This window comes from Brachypodium distachyon, chromosome 3 (genome assembly GCF_000005505.3).
Source record: "Brachypodium distachyon strain Bd21 chromosome 3, Brachypodium_distachyon_v3.0, whole genome shotgun sequence".
Classification (NCBI taxonomy): Eukaryota; Viridiplantae; Streptophyta; class Magnoliopsida; order Poales; family Poaceae; genus Brachypodium; species Brachypodium distachyon.
The window spans coordinates 4,318,483-4,337,738 of record NC_016133.3 but is presented as its reverse complement, the minus strand read 5'-3'; the positions used below and the strand labels follow the sequence as shown (position 1 = coordinate 4,337,738).

Sequence of the window (19,256 nt, the reverse complement as noted above, 5' to 3'; positions counted from 1 at the left end):
GGTGTCGTGGTCGTACCGCGAGGACGACATCTTCTCCTCCGACGATGACGGAGTGGCTAGAGTTAGGGTTCATGTTACTATCGAGATGGGATTTGACTTTGTTTCTATGTTTTCTTCTTCTATATAATTAGAATCGGTTTAGGTTCTAAACTTAATTCAGGATCGTGATTACTCGTGATTACTCCATTTATCGAGGTGGATCGCTATGGTACACTAGCAGGTGTGACAAGGCGTTGTTACGGATCAACAAAACCACAAATTATTTTATTTTATTTTTCTGTGTAGGCAGCTCATGGCGCCGTCGAGGTCGACACACGGATGTGGTGGCTTCGGTTGTAAGGCGGATGAGAAGAAATCATGAATAAGACGGGAGGAAGAAAAAATAACGGGCAGTGGCATATTGTTTATAATTTTAACGAAATCTATATGAGTTGTGTTTTGGAACGGAAGGAGTATATAGATACGACCACATTTAGACAAATTTAAGTTACCTACTAATATTTAATAATATGAGTGTGATTTTTATCATAATTTTATTGTCGCTAAGCACAAGCGCACGTGTTACTGAGATTATCTTGTACTCCCTCCGTTCCATATTAAGTGACTCAAATTTATTTAAATATTGATGTATCTACGTGTAAGAAGTACGGAGTAATTTAATATGGGTCGGAGCGAGTAAACGAGAAGCCCCGGTTGACCTCGAGTCAACGACGCGTCCCGTCCTCGCGTGCGCACACCTTTACCTTTCCAAACCTCGTCCCCCCGCTCCACGAGCCGAGTAGCCGACCCGACCCGACCAGAGCACTGAGCAATGGAAGCCGGGGGCGAGCAGCTGAGCCTGGCCGCGGTCCGCGACCAACTGATCCGGGAGGAGGACTCCATCGTCTTCGCGCTCATCGAGCGCGCCAAGCGCCCGCGCAACGCGCCGGCCTACTCGTCGGCCTCCGGCGGCCGCGGCCAATCCCTCGCCGAGTTCTTCGTCCGGGAAGCCGAGGCCCTGTACGCCAAGGCAAGCCCCCCCCTCGTTAACTTCTTGATTTCTTCTTCCTCATCGTTCAGAAATCTCACTCTAGCGACTACGATGGCAGGGAAGTCGCACGAATTTTGGTTTAGGTTGGGCTTTCTGAATCAGATTTTGATTTTACTGTTCCATCTGGTCTGACCATAGTAGTATATTGGAGTGCATCCATGGCGAACTTGCGTAGGAATATCCGAATGTTGGAGATCATGGTAGGGGTGTGGTGACATTTCTTGGGGGCAGTCTTCGTAATTTTGTTTTGTGAAATGTTACTCACGGGCTCCGGTTAGATGCCAGGTAGCACACTAGCATGCATTTGAGTACGCATGTAATTAGCTGCCTCCTGGTTTGTCAGTCGTCTTATGCATTGTAAGTGTGATGGCAGAATCCCCTGTGATGCAGTTGCACAGATCTTATAGGCAAGACTTGGGTCCCCTTGGTTCTTTTGGTGTGTACACATATGTTGTTCGTGGCTCTCGGTCTCATCCCCTTGTGTCATATTCAGAGGGTAATGGTAAGATGTGCATTCTGTTAGGCATGGCGAATTTATCTTTACTATCTGGAAAGGACAATCAAAGAACCTGGAATCCGACCAATTCATATTTACAGATAGCCAATTTGATTGATAAATTTTTTCTGGTATTGGGAGAATATTTTAGGACTGGATGTTTTCAGTTGGTATCCTTGCCAGCACATCCTATGTGACATTCAAATTTGAATCAAACATAATGGCATGCTTATTGCACGATACATGATCTAGTTATATCTGTAAAATTTCATAGGCTGGACACTACCAAAAGCCAGAAGATGTGCCATTCTTCCCTCAAGATCTTCTGCCACCTCTCTTTCCTACCAAAGACTTACCAAAGGTGAACCACTGGGCTTTGATATTATATTATCAGGAACTGACGAATGATTACCAACACTGCTGAGATTCCAATTCATTGTTTTGTTCTTAGGTTTTGCACCCTTCTGCTTCATCCGTCTGTGTGAATGATGCAATATGGAAGATGTACTTCGATGAATTGCTCCCGTTATTCACTGCAGATGGTGACGATGGCAACTATTCAGAAACAGTTGCATTAGATTTTGCATGTCTGCAGGTATGTGCTGCACATAAACATTTCTTTTAGATGTTGTTCCATCTAATTGCTACTTCTAGATATTTTATTTTGGATTAGTTAATACATATTTGCAAAAGTGGCTTTAAATTACTGGATAATTAAAGCAATTGTTTTCAGTGAATTATTGTGATCATTTGCTTGTAGGCTCTCTCGAGAAGAATCCATTGTGGTAAATATGTTGCTGAGGTGAAGTTCAAAGACGCTCCTCAAGATTACAGCCCACCGATACATGCTAAGGTTGATTACTTGATTTGCTGAGTATCTTTTTTTAAAAGTATCTTACACGATCTGTTTGATTTACTGAAGTTAGTCATAGTTTTTGAATAATATTTGGTTTTCCGAGGTTTATTCTGTCTGTGGCATTTCAAGTTTGAACAATGATACATCATTGTATACTCAAGCCTTTATTGTCTCCAATTCTGAGAAATAATTGAATACTGACAATTATTTAATAGGTAATTAGGTACTGCCAGTCCGAATCAGCCTTTAATTTGCTTTGTCTTGCTGCTCAATGTAGGACAGCAATGCTCTGATGAACTTGCTAACATTCAAGGCAGTTGAAGAAAAGGTTAAGAGGAGAGTTGAGAAGAAGGCCAGGATATTCGGACAGAATGTCATTTTGGAGGACAGTGTTGACAATCAAGATGTCGAATTCAAAGTTGATCCGAACGTTCTTTCTAAGCTATATGATCTCTGGGTAATGCCTTTAACAAAAGATGTCGAAGTTGAGTATCTTCTCCACCGTCTCGATTGATGGACCAAATAGTTTCAGCTGCAAATGTGATGTACAGAGAACTGAGCTCAGCTCGAGTGGTCAGCCATGAATACATGTATCTATATTATCACACATCTCTTATAATTTAAATTAAAAAACAAGTGATGTACGGTTTTGAGCTTTATAACATATATATGGAACAAATTAGAGGGTTTATTTAATGTGGAATTGAAAAAGCCACAAACGACTATGAGAAGTGACGCTCTGTAATAAAAATACTCTCTCCGGTCCATATTAATTGTCGAAATATTAAATGTATCTAGACACTTTTTAGGCATAGATACATCCATATTTGGAAAAATTTGAGACAATTAATATGAATCGGAGGGAGTAGATTTCTTGGTTGAAAAGTGACAAACACACATTGGCGTTTGAATTAGAACTTTGAGGCAGCGGTCACACAAACCTCCATTTTTTGGAATTCTTATCACATAACCACAGTTTGCGGGCAAGATGTATCACACAACCCAAATATCTCTTTCATCAAACTGATCACTCGGCATTTTTTTTTTGACAGCACAATGGCTGCATCTCTTTTTTTGAAAATAATACGTAACTTTATTCAAACTCTAGAACGTTACAGGTACAATGATTTGGATCATAGAACAATTTTTTTTATAAAGCAACTCCTATAACTAAGAATTACAACGAAATCTCTTGAAGACATTTTCTCCATGATATCAATCTTTGCAACACGAAATACTGTCGATGATTCAGTAAAAAGATTGCAATTAAACTTGAGCGGCAACATGCCACTCGTACCCCTGCACGAAATTGACTAACTTCACTGGTTTCAAACAACCCTTGAGTTGTCCATCCAAAAAGATGGAAAGTCATGTGCGTTGAACGTACTTGGCCGGAGATGATTCCCTAAAGAGGAAAAATACACTGTAGGTTCTAATTCTTTTGTAAAGGTGCCAAGTTAGTCTTAAAACTTTTGAAATGCACGTTTTGGTCATAATAATTTCATAAATGATTCATTTCAGGTCCTAATGTTGTTTGCACGCGTGTGAGGCCAACGTGGCAACCACGTGGACTAGGCACACCTGTCGTATAACCATTTGACGAAATTCTTTGAAAAAAGCCCTGACTTCCTCCCCCTTTCCTACCTATGCCCATTCCCTCTCTCCGCTCTCTGTTCTCTCCACGAAATATTCGACACTGCGAGGTTAGAATTTTACATACCGTACAGAGGTTGGTGGTCGCCGGGCTCCCGCCGGACTGGGCCATCTCGGCGGAGTGGCCGTCCACCGTCTGGGTATTTCGGTCTCCTCAGCAGCGTCCAATATTTCATCTTTCAAGATACGCAAATACACAAGAATTGCAGCGGCATATATCAAATTAACTCTTTTTTAAGGAATGTGATCGTGGCTGACTTTATTGCTTTGCAATTAAACATACAAATTACAAATTCTAAACAAAATCGGATTAGTCTGAAAATATAAAAGGAAATACAGTTCCTTTGTTTCCTCTTCCTCTTCATTCCTCTCCTGAGTCCTGACCTACCCACGCTCCAATCCGACCGCTGCGCCACCGCCCACCGCCGAGGCCTCACACCCCCACACCCCCTCGCTCCGTCGCCCGTCTTCCTCCTCGCGCGAGCGCCGCCACCGCAGGTTGATCTCCCCTTCGATTGTCTCGCTCCCGACCGTTTGTCCTCCCATCACCCCACGAACGGATTCCGCCCTTTAGCTCCTCGTTTCATCTCCTTAATCTTCCCCGATTCGTAACCAGGGCTAAAATCAAGGTAGCGCGGCCGCCCTACCTTGCCATACTGGGTCCTCCGCCCGTGCTTGTCTGAGCAATTTTGCAAACTATAGTGCTCACAATGACCTGACTGAGATAGAGATAGATATATTTTGACTAAAATATTTCACTAGCCCTAGTAATTTGATCATTAGTTTTTGCTATCTATTAGCTTTACCTGGGTCTGAGTGGCAAATACAATAGCGTGCTTCTGATTGCTTGGGTGCATTCAGAAGGTTGTAATGTCAGTGAACACAGCTTGATCCTGATTAGTGCCATATTCATGTGATAATAGTTCAAGCGGCGGAGGACGTACGGAAATTTTGGTGTCGCAGGTAGTATGAACCAAAGAGTATAATGGAAAAAGAAATTAGTGCATGCACTAATAGGTGTACTCAGCTAAATGGAATCATTATCTGTAATCTGTGTACAAAGGTGATCCAATTCCACACTTTACAAGGAAATCTTGGTCTGATTACAGAATCATGGTATGAAAAATCATGAGATAATAAGTGTAGTGCCATAGTTTGCTTATGCAGCTGCCTGTCCTTGGCTGTATGGTCATTGCCTCTGAATACATCATAGGTCTCAGCTAGCTTCTTGCCTTCTTTTAAGGACATAGGTCTCTACTAGCTTGTTCTGATGGATGTGAAAATCACATTCTGCTGCATAAATAGAATTTTTTTACGTTAATGGCTTGCAATAATGCAACATACTTGTGGCTTAGATCATGTTGTATGTTGTTATTAACATGTCAGTCTCTTGATATTTATCGGTGGTGACAAATCTACTTAAGTAGCTGGTGGTGCATATAGGCTGTGGTTAATTTGAACAGGAGGAGAAAGTTGTCATATGATGATATAAGGATGTGGAGAAAGCTAGTATTGGTTGGTGGATGATCTAGATCATAGTGATGGAGACATGTTTGTTGATAATGGAGTTTATTGATGACCCATTAGAATTGTTATAGCAATGGATTTTTAATTGTGAATTGTAGTGTGGGTGTTAGCCATTATCGTTCGTATCAGTTTTACACCGCTGTGTGGAAGATGTAATGTTGTTCCAGTCACTGTTGCTAAGTAAAATAAAGCATTGTTATCATTATCATTATGTTACTCCAGTCAAGGAAAAAGGTTATATAGTTAATATCATCTTGGTTTTTTATTCTGGTATGGACATATGATGGGTTACTAAATAGAGGATAAATAAACGCGAATAAGAAATAACACATTGGAGTTACGAGCTTTTTCAATACTTTTAGATTTGTAGTTTGTGTTACCATTTGATGAGACGAGGACAGATATTTGACAGAAGCAACTAATTGCAGTACTGTTCTTGGCTCTAATAGGGGTTTAGGAGATATCAAATCATTTAGTCTCTTATACTGAACTCATCAATTCTGGTTCTAGTTGATTTCACCACTCCGATTGGAGTAATATGATCCCTGTATCAAACATATGAAATCAGTTGAATAGATATTGACTCGATATATGCAAACTGTTTATCTTAATTGAAATCCCAACTATTCATAAATTTTGTTCTTAACTTTCTTGATTGAAACTGAAAGTTACTTGTTTATGTGCATATATGGATGACATGATGAATACTATGAATTAATTTGGAGTTCTATTAAAAAAAGAATTAATTTGGAAACTTGAAACTGTTGAAGGCTTGAAGCATGTTAACATATACACATTTTTTGATTTGTCTGCCTTTAATATCTCGATAGTCTAGACCATTGTTATATATACTTCAATATTAAATTAACTGGCTATGCACTTGTAATTGGTCCCAGGACAGCTTGTCCAATATGCCAAATGGAGAGAACAAGTTGTTTAAGATGCCAAATGCAGATGGAGAAATTTCTGCGCTGCACAAGGAATGGGATGATGCTCGATGCCCAATTTGCATGGACCACCCCCACAATGCTGTTCTTTTGCTGTGCAGCTCCCATGACAAAGGATGCAGGTCCTACATATGTGATACGAGCTATAGACACTCAAATTGCCTAGATAGGTTTAAGAAAATGAAACTGGACCACATGGACAGTTCATCACAGCCGAGCTCTTCCTTTCCTAGAGATCCGAGTAACCAAAATGTTGCACAGATATCTCATATTGGTCTCAGTAGAGAGAGTCCCAGCCTATTAATAGATATACCTGACCACGAAGATCTCGGTCATCAGCATGTCATTCATAGCTCTGCAGCTGTAGCTGGGCAACAAGAAGAAATCAATTTTAATCAAGACACAGATTTAACATTGGAAGCTCACGAGGGAGAAGGAAGTGGGCTTGTGGAGTCAGGTGAGGCGGCCAACTTGAACCAATTGATGTGCCCGCTGTGTAGGGGTACTGTGGAGGGCTGGCAGATCATCAAAGATGCCAGGCAGTATTTGGATGAGAAGGCAAGAGCTTGCTCGCGGGAAGCATGCACATTTTCTGGTAACTACAGTGCGCTCCGTAGACATGCCAGGAGGGTCCACCCCACAACAAGGCCTGCCGATGTAGACCCATCAAGACGCCGTGCGTGGCACCGCCTGGAGCACCAGCGGGAGTATGGTGACATACTGAGTGCAATCAGGTCTGCTATGCCCGGGGCAGTTGTGCTTGGAGATTATGTTATTGAAGGTGGTGATATGTCTTCCCACAACCGTGAAGGCAGTGGACCAAGTCAACCAAGTGGGTCTTTGTTGACAACATTCTTTCTATTCCATATGATGAGCACTAGTCCAATGAGATCAGGAGATGAGCCAAGAGGCTCATCAAGGGGCTTAAGAAGGCAGAGGCGTCGTTATCTGTGGGGAGAGAACTTATTAGGTCTCCAGTATGACGACGACGATGACGAGGAGGGGGATGATAACCTAGCTGAAGAGATTCAGAGGCCAAGAAGTCGCCGGAGGTTCGTAAGATCAAGGTCAGAGGAGCGGCGCTGATGCATAAGCAACCATGGTAATTGGCTAATTGCTCTTCACCTGTTGTGAAGTTCTTTACCCATGGATTAGCGATGACTCCTTGTGATCTTTGCCCTGCCAGTTGAGTCAACGTGGGATGGCGGGAGATGTGCTACTTCGACTTGGTTGAAGTGTCGCATGGATCCCTGGGACGGAAGATTCAAGCCAACAGTGTTGCAAGATTCAAGTCTGGATGGTTGAACCGTGTTCGACTCCACTGTATTTGCAAGTCCTCCTATCGTGATGTGGAGATGTACATAAATTAGCATTCTCAGGACATGTTGCGACGCAGCTCGCTGTCATAACCAGAGCTTCTCATGATGCACCTTGTGTTGTTTGCTCAGCGCAGGTTACCTGCAACCCTGCAATTTTTTGTATATAGACTATTGGAAGCTACATTTTACGAGTTCATTCATGTACTGTTGTTGCACTTGGTTTCTTTGTTCAATTGAAGCATGTAACGGTCACATCTACCCAGATGATTGTGTGTACTCTGTAAGAAATTACCATATACTGTTGTTCGTGTTACTATCCTTGCCTCCTTGGTAAGGAGTTGTCGACTAATTGATCTCTGATTATTCGGTTGCAAACTGCCATGTTCATCTGGTAACTATGGACAATGGTAGTTGCCATTTTCTATGGACAAGTGAGATGTATTTTAGTTTTTGTTTTCACATAGCTTCCAATCAAATTGATTTTTTGAGTTGTTACATTTAAACATACTGCATATTCTTTTGGTGGCGAACTAGCACCATACCAATGCTCGGACTAAAATAACATGTTTTAAAAGAATGTTGTATTATTATTTATAATCTTAGATTATATAATTCAGATTTGTTTCCATCTCAATGATTTATGCTAAATCAACAACTGATGCCAAAAAATTACTCGCTCTGATCCTAAATTCTTGACTCAAATTTGTCCAAATGTGAATGTATCTATTCTTAAAAAGCGTCTAGAGATTTTTGACAACAATTTAGGATCCGAGGGAGTATAATCAAGTGACACGGTCTGAATGTGATAGACGGTAGCCACCAACAGTCTTTTATAAGAGTAATGATAGGCAATCAGAGTCTTTTATAGAGTAATATTTCTAGGTATGGGCACATGGTAGCCTAGGCCTGACCCCATGAAAGCATAAACTCCCGGTGTAATATTTGATTTTACCTATTTTTACTTGATTTTACATGTGCAACATAAAAATTACTCTATTGGCACATTGTTTTAACGAATTACGTCTGATTGGAAATACTTTTTCCATCAATTGAAGCCCAAAAAGGAAAGAAACGATTGGACTACATTTTTCCTATTCTTTTTGTTATTACTTTGTTGTCGACTGAGCAAGACATATCTAAGCTTGCAGCGAGCATGACACAGCCAAACATTGAAATGCAAATGAGCACACAGAAAACGAAAACCCCAAACAGCATAATCCCTGCAGTTACCATATACCTGCCGGTTTAACCGTTCCTGTCGATCAAAATACGGAGTATAACTCTGATCAAGTTTCACATACAACCAAACGGACACATGACCAGTCATCATAAAGCATGTAATCACTTATAAACTATTAATTATCCTCCACAGAAACTCTCGAAACCTTGCCCTCTGTTTACCCGAGAACTATATATCTGGTTCATAACTTCATACAAATTACAAACATTCTATAGCTTATTCAGTTAACTCGTGTAGTACCGACTTTGATGGATCAAACTTATGATCGACCTATTTACTGGCTCGTGTGACTTTTCAGATGCGCAGCAGAACAATCGCGATTAGTCCTCCCAGGACTCGTACAAGTTCATGCTCTCCATACCTGCCTCTAAATCTCCCTGCAAATGGGAATCAGCATGGTCAGGAAGTATGTCACATAACAATGGAAGGAGCGGCAGTGCAGGGCTCAGGTTCATGGTATTGGACCAAACTCTGCTGCTTTGTAAACTATGGTAACCAGACAGCTTTTGGAAAGACAAATAGGCAGGTGTTAGTCATTTGTATCTTTGAAGTTTGAATGTTTCTTTTTTTTTTGAGGGGAAAAGCGATATATATTAGCTGGGATCAAGGGTATTACAATCATTGACAGTCGCAGCCTTTAGAGGGCAGGGACTTGAACCAACTAAGACACCAGAAGAAAGACTTTCCCTAGCAAACTTAGCTAAACAGTGGGCAGCCTCATTACTAGAGCGCGGCACCCAGCACACCCTGGAATTGTTGAAGCAAGCCAGCGAACCAGCGATTGATCGAAGGCTGAAACACAAATCTGAGCGATCCGTTGCAGCTCTGTGAATCGCCGAGGTGAGGAGTTTGTTGTCACTCTCCACAACAACGTTGCCGCCTTGAGAAGTGCACAGGGTCCGCAAACCCATCAAGCAGGCGGTAGTTTCCGCTTCAAAGGCGGAAGAGCAGATCGTGCTAGCTCCCCAAGCAGAAGCGAGGACCTGGCCAGTGCAAGATCTCAGTACGGCGCCCCGCCATGCCTCTCCAGTGGCAGAGATGAAGCTTGCCTCAGTGTTCAGCTTAACCCAGAGCCGGTCAGGTGGTTCCCAGTCCACCTGAGCCAGGTTGTGACGATTAACCACACAACTTGGGACACAGGTATAGTCTCTTTCGAGCCATTAACACTACCGAAACAACTGATAAGCACCTCATCAGATTGATTAAGATTATCCATGGCTTTGGAGTAGTTGCAAATGAAGCGGGCAGACTCCTCCACGCTGGCTCGCCCCGTGCCAAACACCGAGTCATTCCTCAGATGCCATGCTCGCCACCACAGGAACAGCAGCTTCTGTTTAGTAGGAGCATCGACGGAGTCCAGCAAGACAAGCACCCAGTCTTTCCCACTGAACCGAAGATCCTCTTCACTCGGAAGGTTCCATTCTGCCCGCATCCGCTGGCAAAGAGCAAGAGCTTTGGGGGCAAGTCATGACAGCGTGGTAGCTGGTTTCAGTTTCAGTCCAGCAAACCGAACACAGGGGCCTCGATTTCTTAATGCGTTTAGATCGAAGCTCCTGAACAGCCAGCGAGTTCATTGCCAATTTCCAAGCAAAAACTCTGACTTTGGGCGGAACATTAGACTTCCAAATCACGTTCCAGATAGGCCGGTTTCCGTCAGGGTTAGCACTAGAGCAACTCTCAGTCGTAAGTTCTTTTACCTCTGTCGCAACTTTGAATGTTTCTAAATTGAGTCACCAAGACTACATACATTACATTGACATACTGCAGAAACCTGGTCTTCCTGAATACAGTACTAGTTTTCTTTCCTTTTGTAGACCGGCAGCAGTTAAAGTAACTTCCTTTTAAATAAAGGTACATGTCCAAGTGTAGATTCTTTGTTAGATATTTGTTGGTTTTATGTAATGCTACAATGTTCACACATTGGCTGTGATTCTCTTGAAAGAATAATAATAAGATAACAAAAATACAGTTATCTGACGTCTCCATTGTTAGAAGTATAACAGAGTAATAGCTTATCATAAAGCTTTAAAAGGAAAATTACATACCATTGATTTCAAGTCATCTTTTCGAAAGTAAGAGAGTCTGGCTTCATGTAATGAGTCTACATTTATTCCCTTCTGTGCACAGCGTGAATTTTCCTTTTCTTCATAAAAGTCAAAATCATCCAGAATTGATGTTACATGGGGATAAGCCTTGAAAATTTTCAGCAATTCCAGACCCTGGGGCAGGTGAATCTACATAAAACGAACAAGATATTTGTTAAAATCTAGACAATAAGAAACTAAAATAAAACAGCAACAAAGCATAACTCGAGAAACTTGATACCATGTCAAAATAAGAGAATTGAACTTGATAAAATCAGGTCCTCTGAAATATCGATGTAAACAATGCAGTGTAGTGCACTGGTCCCCTTGCGCTACTGTTTGATGCATTATCAGGAATTATTGGTTTGATTTTCAGATAATTTTTCTAAATTTACAAATGCTCTGCTTCTTGGAAAGAGAGTAGTTGAGATTGGTAGCCAAAATTATTATTAATATACCACAGTAGGAGCCTCTCCTACTGTTTTCAGTCAAAAAAGATTGGTAGCCAAAAATCATGTCCATAGTTGCCTCTCCTAACTGAACATAATTGTCTCTCAACTGGACATACTTTCCAGTTAAGAACCCACTTTACCATTATATCCCTAATAGGCCAATACATATGCCATATAGATCTAAGAATTTTGTCATGCTTGTCTTATTGAACAAGATAGTTGCTTGCCAGGTGGAACATAACAGTTCAATCGGAATGCAAAATAGGTGCTCCGTACAGTAGTAACGATCCTTCAAAGGTATGAAAAGAACTAAAATAGGTCCATTCAGTGCTACTAGATTTTACTACTTAACTTTGTCCCCACAAGAGTTTTTCCCTGTTGTCGTAGACAAAGTGACAAAAGAGACAAGAGTGCAAGGTACAAAGAGTAAGAAAGAAAAGGCCGTAGTGGTACGATGGTAGCACTAATGCATGCAACTAGTAGCGTATCAGACATGGCCAGGTTATATATTGATTATAACATAGGAACACATTTGTCAATAGGAGCATTTTCATAATCCTGCTACTGTAAATCACTGAAGGGAGCAACTTTCTCTTGAGCAAATGAATGGTTCCTTTTATGCTATTTAATGCATCAGTAGGAGAAAATCGATCCAACAAAGAAAACATGGAAGTTTTTTACGATACAGAACGAGAGTGAAATCATGGTACCTCCTGAGTGTCCCTGCTGAAAGTAACAGGTCTGTTGTCATTATTTTCAAGAGTGATATGTTTGAAGAGCCGATTAGGAATGTCCTTTACAATGTGCCAAATTACCGGGAAAAAGCCATTCCATTTATCTTGTTGCCAAAAGTCCATGGTCTTCTTGAAATCAACAGGTCCTAACATCTCAGCCAATCCAACAAACTGCCCACTTGTATTAACCTGAAATAGAGAATCGGTGAAAGCACCTGTCTTTAAATTTTGCCAGTTGACAAAATAGTGATAAATTGAACCAAGGGACAATTGACAAAACAGAGAGATCAGGGTGCAAAAGGATTTTTTTGGGTGCAAGAGAGTCATATCCAGCGAGAGTAAAGGAGGCGCAGTTTAGGCCGTGACTCAGGCAAAACCACACTTCCCTAGCGCCTGCGTTGCCCGGCCATATGCGTCAACTCCAACTTCCCCAGACCCGAGCCATGCCGGCGGGGGACCGGCTATGCATCCGTTCCCCAGATCCGAGCCATGCCAGCAAGGGCCCGACCATATGCATTGACTCCAGCTTCCCTAGCGTCCACGTCGCCCGGCCGGTATGCATGACATATGCGGTCTGTGGTCTCATCGGCTAAAGAAAGCCGATCAAAATGTAGACGCCGCATCTTTGCGGGACTACCTCTCCTCGCGACTCGCGAACTCTGTAACTTCTTTCAGTTGACTAATGAAAAAACTCTTATAAAGACTAACTTGGTGGTCATCTGTTCACTCCATCAAGACTACTCCATAGGTTTCTAAGAAATCATCATAATTGGCAATTGCCACTCATTCTATCTGGTAGATGTATATTGATCATAGTTGATTGGGATGACGTGTATTTTGAGATAATTGTTACTTAAAACAAAGTTGGTGAATATGAGAGCACAAACATTTAAACAACTAATGCAATACATATTTTTATTTCCATATCAAACGCACATGGATTTAGCTAGTTTAATATAATCAAGCCAGTCCATTTACAGAAGAAACAAAACAAAAAGTAGAATGCACATCAACATCATGCTGGCAAATTCCTTTTTCACAGGCCCTGGTTAACCAATTAGCATCTACAGTTAACTACAGGAAATCTAAAAATAACAAAAATACTAAATTACCAACATTTTGGCTATGGTGGATTAAAAGATGAAGAAACTAGGCCCAAAAGATGAGTTTTTGGATTAGAAAACTCAAGTTCCCTAACGAAAGTTACCATCAAACACTAATACTTTTCTTGTTTAACTATCTCGCTTGAACGTATAATTAGACGGATATTAGGGCTCTTAAATTTTTGCGCTTGTATGAACATGAAAAGAAAATTAGAACAAGAGCAATGGATCCTTACTGACCGAAAAGAATAGGAAGACAGGACACTTTGAACCCTTTTCCTTCATTAAATTCTGAGCTTCATGGAAAGCAGCATCCAGCTTACTGTTCCCATTTGGTGTACTTGCCCAAACATTGTATTTGATACCTTTATGAATATCATCTTCACTATATGACTTTATCATGTAGAACCTGGCATGTTCATACTGAACTGAGAAGTCTGATCTGTTAAACTGATCCATGCGGACCAAAGGACTCATGATATCTTTCTTCGTAGTTGCTGTTGTGGCATTATTCAAGTTGTTTGCCCGGGGACCACAAACTTGGTCCCTTATATCTTCAGAATTTCTCAATGAGTTTTCTTTCTTACTATTTCTACAGTAGTTAGTGCTGTTTACAAATCTGTTAGGCACCCGTGGTCTTGTGCCCAGTATGTCTGTTTGTGGTGATCTTGACTTGCGGATTACTAACAAGACTGCTGGCATAACTGTCTCTTGGGTGACCACGTCCATGAGAAGCACCTTGCTGGTAGCTTGATAATCGACGTGCCTCGGCATCATGGCACCCTTGACCAGAATACGAAGGTATCGTTTCTTGGTAGCGACAACGGCGAGATAGTGCTGGAATCTTGCTGCCGTAAACCTGTCTACTTGAAAACAGAGGGCTTTCAGCACCATACTGCAATTGTCTTGAGTATGAAATACCATTACACCTCTGAGCAGACAGAGAAGGGATCTCATCACCATAACTTTGTCTACTTGACCGAGAGGGGCTTTCAGCACCAAAGGGCCACTGACTTGAGCGTGAAATGCCATTACACTTCCGAGAAGATAGAGACGGTATTTCATCACCATAACCTTGTCTGCTTGAGAGCGAGGGAATTTCAGAACCATAGTGCCATGAAAGCGCCTCATTGCCATTACACCTTCGAGTAGAAAGAGAAGGGATCTCATCACCATACATCAGCCCTCTAGGTAGTGAAGGGTCCCCACGCCCCCCATTATCAAAGCACCATCGACTTGAAAGTGAAGTGGTCTCATCCACATAGTGGGTCCCTCTGGGTAACTCAACTATCTGTCTGAATGAGAATTTGTTATGAAGAAATACATCCATACACAAAAGGGATTAATTGTTTGTTAAGTATGTCAGATACACAAATGTACAACTAAAATGATCCACAGATATACCTCATTGTGATGTTCAATAGACTGACCATTGCAGTTTCGAAGGGCAGAAAATCGATTTGATCCTTTGCAGTGATGTTCTGGATGACAATCAAAGCTGAAATCAACTTTAGCTGCTTCTGGATATGACCTTCTCATGCAAGGACCGGTAGTACGATATGAATTAAGGTAATCATGCCCTGGCCCGAAGATGTAACTTTGATTTCTCATTTTTGCCATTACATGCACTGATGCATCTGGATTTCTTGCCACTGCTTCCGATGATGAAGAAGAATTTTCCCAAGAACCATTTGATAAATCAAAGTAAGGGTGCTGCCTATCATATTCACTTCGTGGTGAAATTTCTTCCGTAGAATGTACATCTGACCCAATGGCAGCACCATACTTGGACTCTGAAGACTGTGCGTCATAGTCCTGAGAAGGGATGGGTTGTTTGAATCATGATGAATAAAATCACAAAGTCTGGTCTAGAGCATCAGAGCATGTCATCCATGATTGCATGTTTATACCAACACATACTTTACTTAGCACATATTGCTGAACAAGAATTTCTGTTCACTGTGCTATATTAATCAAGTGTACATCCGAGGCACATGCATGAACGCAAGCTACGACTCACGTATGACCTATGAGAATGTGATTGCCCCCTAAACCATAAAACCAAGTGTCTAAACCAACAATAACAAGCAGAAATGTCCAAACCATTCACAATTGGTATGATGTCTCTTTGGTGTTATGCTGGAAAAATGGAATAATTTGATATTTTGTTTTAGTCAGGTGGACTAAAGCAAATATTTAAAGTTCAGACAAATATAACCACCCTTCTAATATTGAACAATGATAATAGAAGACAGTGTTTCGTTAAAGAAGAAAGAAAGAGATGGTGTTGCACAAACAAAAAGATGATAAACAAGGGTATGCACATACCAGAAGTGACAAAGCCCTGTTTGCATGCGAAAGAAAATTGGCATCCTCTTCACATTTCATACTGTCCCCTGCAGGATGAGAAAAAAATTGCCCCAAAATAAGAACAAGATCGAAAAAGGTTGCCTTGACTCAATTAGAATTAGTTTGTTTTGAAACTACCAGGACACATACATGACTGACGCGGGGAAGTGGCATCTCGCCCAGCAAGAACATCATTCCTCATGATGTTTCTCGTGCAGCTGGAAGTAGCATTTTCTGGAGGTGTTGCCACAGAGTCAGGAGGATCAAAAGCTTCCTTCATCTGCGAATAAAAGTAAGTAAATGCAAGAAATCATGACAACATTAAGTCCAGATCATGCTAGTTTATTACTCCCTCCGATCCATATTAATTGTCTCAAATTTGCCCAAATATGGATGTATCTATGCCTAAAAAGCGTCTAGATACATGTAATATTTCAACAACTAATATGGATCGGAGGGAGTAGTCAACTGTCAAAGTATTCAGGATGTCACCCCTTCTATCTATTCCATAAAAATAAAAATAAAAAATGCTGCCAATCGTGAATGTGCATGATTTCACACTGGGCAAAGGAGAACCTTTCGATCGGAACTGGATTGCAGATTCTAAAAGCTACAGCATAAGTACAGTAGCAAAGCAACTGCAGAGGATCTGCAATGGCTGTTTCTATCGTCACATGTTGTTGAACCAGGTGCCGAGTATATATTCTACGTCAGTCACCAGGTACATCTGAGATTCCATATTCCTAAAAGGGACATCAATTATCCCCTGGAAAAAATGTTTTAAATGACCGAACTCTGACACCCAACAAAAATTCTATCAATAAAGATTAAATAAAAGACCACGTTTCAGACTCTCAAGTCTCAACCAATGGATTCAACATTCATGCACAAGATTCCACCCACCTACCCACAAAATTGGCCTTTTACAAGTCTACATGAGATTCATTTTGCAGCAATCAAGTCACGCATTCTCCCACGGCGTCTCTAGACTCTAGTGCGACAAAGCCGTTATCTCACCTGCTCGACCAATACGCATGGTGGGCACTGGACCCTCGAATTCGTCTCGGACCCCGCGGCACGGGCACCAAACCCCTACGATGGATTGGATTATCAGTAGCGCACCATGCCCCAAGACACGCCACGCAGGAGACAAATCCAAAGTGGGGTGCATTGGATGGAACTGCCCGGAAAGAGAAATCGAGAGGGGGAAAAAGGGGGACCGTTGCCGAGGAACGATCCATCCATGGAGGCGGCAAGGCAAGAGCTACGGTTTTTACTTACCGGCGAGATAGGTAAGGGCCGATCTCCACTCGACACCAGTCCAGTCTCCAGTGCCAGTGTGGAGGAGGAGGAGAGCACCGTGTCGGATGCGGACGAGGTGAGACCGCCGTGCCGCCTCGCTGCGTATGTCGGCGGCGGGCGGCGGCGTTGATGTCGCCGGTGATTAGGCGCGGGAGATTGATTGCGAGGGAGGGATTTGGGGGAAGAGTGGAGCCCAGAACCAGAATTCCAGATAAGGAAGGGGAAGGAAGACGACAGAGCCAAACGGCGAGAAGAAGAACCCCGTTCACCGGGCCCGGTAGAGTCGGCCAAGCCAGAGGCCCGGTAAATTCCTGGGCTGATGGCCGCCGTGACTAAATTACGGAAAACCACAACATTTTTGCTACTATAAACATACAGTTTATCCAGTGCTCATCTTCCACTGGTTATGAGCCGTCGGATCTGGTCCACCCAACGCCTCAGATTAACCCGGAGAACTCCGGAGCGAACGGAAAAAAAAAATCTGTCGAAACAACCCGCATCACCGCACGCACGTCCTCTGGCTCTCTCTTCCTCCAACCACCGTTGGTCGCTGCGATCCGCACGCCGCCCACCAACCGCCGGCCGCACGCGCGCCCGTCTCTTCATTCGTCTGCCGCCGGTCACCCACCCACCGCATGCCCCGCTCGCAGATCGAGGGACGCCGCCACCACCGCTGCCCCTCTTTGCGCATCGCCGCCTTGCCCGTAGATGGAGGGGCGCCGCCACTGCTCCCTCCGATCGTCGCCTCTCTTCCAGCACAGCTAGTGACGGACTCACCCGCAGATGGAGGAACGCGGGCGCCGCTGCCCCCTCCAACCGCCGCCTCTACTCTGGAACGACTTGCGGGGTGGCTCTAAAGGCAATGAGGATGGGAAATTGGGAGGCCATGAGAGCGGGAGAAATTCCTGGGGCTTCAAACATAAAATCAGATTAAAACATCATCAAATCCCAACCAGTCAGGTGAGACCTTGTGGTTTGGGGGACGAAGAATCTGAATAGAATTCTCACGTGCTGAACAAGGAGCTGCATCGGACCTTATACGGTTAATCATTTGTGAGGTAAACTGGACTGATGTGCGTGGCATTAATTATATGAATGAACTTCAGGTATTGCTGCTTAATTTTATGAGTTTGCATTGGCAACTTTTACGGGATCATGCATGCGTACTTCACTTTCTGCTGTTGTAGACTGATACATCAATGGCTCTGGAAGCTAAACCATGAAGAGGTGGGAATTTGGTATTGTCGATCAAGCTTCATCTTTAATCTCTTCTTGTTTCTCAGGAAATCACTCTGAGAGTCAGATCTCGCAAGACTGCTTTAACAATACCTTTCCTAAAGGTAAAACTGTTGCTCATATGCCTTCTTCTTGCCTGCAAGTACAACCTATTTATATGCTTTGCTTTACATGATGTATTTTATGATGCTCCAAATGTCTTGTTAACACCCAAATAGGACAGCCAGAGAGCGATGATGCATGATGACTCTAGAGGTTCAATGTGTTTAACTATTTTTAATTTTTTAATTTTCTGGGTGCAGCAATTCAGATTTTTTTTTATCGATTACCCAGTGACGGTATACTTGCTCTCCAGTTTCGTAGAACTGGAGTTAGATTAGTCTGTAGTCCATCTTCTTTAAACTGTAGAATTTGTACGCTTATATTTTGTTGTTCCTTAAATATATAGTTTAGATATAATTTCTGACTTTTGTTACTTGGAGAGCGTGAGGGTGCATATGGTAAATGCACTTGAAAATGCCACATGATGGATTAAATGTATCTGTTGGCTGGAGGGCCATAGGGATCACAAATCAGAGGGAGACCACGGTCATGTACATATGTGAAGAAAATCCACAGGCCTTCTGCTGTACAAGCTCCATTTGCAGGTCTTATTTTTTCCATCTTCCATTTTCTGTTAACGTAGTAGTATTATGTATTGCTTTTTATCAGGCTTGATGCTTTGCCTCTTTAGGAGATTGGAAGATAAGATGGTGGGTGGTAGAACACACTTTGTGGAGACATGTGGATTACCAATCAGTACCTATTTCATTGCTCTGAAGCTATTGTGGTTGATGAAAAATGTTGGTGCTATCAAAGTATGCAGTTCAGGCTGGTGATTAATTATTTTGCACGATTGACACCTGCCTGATATGGAATCTTTAGGTCA

The 19,256-nt window shown here is 42.3% G+C and overlaps 2 protein-coding genes and 1 pseudogene across 5 annotated transcripts; 2 read left to right on the top strand and 1 right to left on the bottom strand.

Moving 5' to 3' along the window:
- The first annotated feature begins 754 nt into the window (after positions 1–754).
- On the top strand, positions 755–3,101 carry LOC100832337 (chorismate mutase 2). Its single transcript, XM_003570681.4, has 5 exons — positions 755–1,009; positions 1,801–1,887; positions 1,978–2,121; positions 2,287–2,379; positions 2,660–3,101. Exons 1-5 carry the CDS (start codon positions 812–814, stop codon positions 2,894–2,896), a joined length of 759 nt encoding a protein of 252 aa, XP_003570729.1. The 5' UTR covers positions 755–811; the 3' UTR covers positions 2,897–3,101.
- A 1,276-nt stretch (positions 3,102–4,377) lies between these two features.
- On the top strand, positions 4,378–8,203 carry LOC100834619. Of its 4 annotated transcripts, XM_024462164.1 has the most exons (3): positions 4,378–4,533; positions 6,459–7,611; positions 7,696–8,203. In XM_024462164.1, exon 2 carries the CDS (start codon positions 6,474–6,476, stop codon positions 7,593–7,595), a length of 1,122 nt encoding a protein of 373 aa, XP_024317932.1. In that variant the 5' UTR covers positions 4,378–4,533; positions 6,459–6,473; the 3' UTR covers positions 7,596–7,611; positions 7,696–8,203. The 4 variants fall into 4 exon arrangements, with proteins under 4 accessions (XP_024317932.1, XP_024317931.1, XP_010233913.1 ...); XM_024462163.1 differs by having other exon boundaries at positions 6,464–8,203; XM_010235611.3 differs by having other exon boundaries at positions 6,459–8,203.
- An 831-nt stretch (positions 8,204–9,034) lies between these two features.
- Positions 9,035–17,433, bottom strand: LOC100828699 (annotated as a pseudogene).
- Between the last annotated feature and the right edge of the window lie 1,823 nt (positions 17,434–19,256).

Bases quoted from the DNA above. Each gene is read 5' to 3' on its own strand.
- LOC100832337 (XM_003570681.4), top strand. From the start codon at position 812: ATGGAAGCCGGGGGCGAGCAGCTGAGCCTGGCCGCGGTCCGCGACCAA. The intron at 1,888-1,977 runs GTGAACCACTGG...TTTTGTTCTTAG, and splicing joins CTACCAAAGACTTACCAAAG to GTTTTGCACCCTTCTGCTTC. The intron at 2,122-2,286 runs GTATGTGCTGCA...ATTTGCTTGTAG, and splicing joins TAGATTTTGCATGTCTGCAG to GCTCTCTCGAGAAGAATCCA.
- LOC100834619 (XM_024462163.1), top strand. From the start codon at position 6,474: ATGCCAAATGGAGAGAACAAGTTGTTTAAGATGCCAAATGCAGATGGA.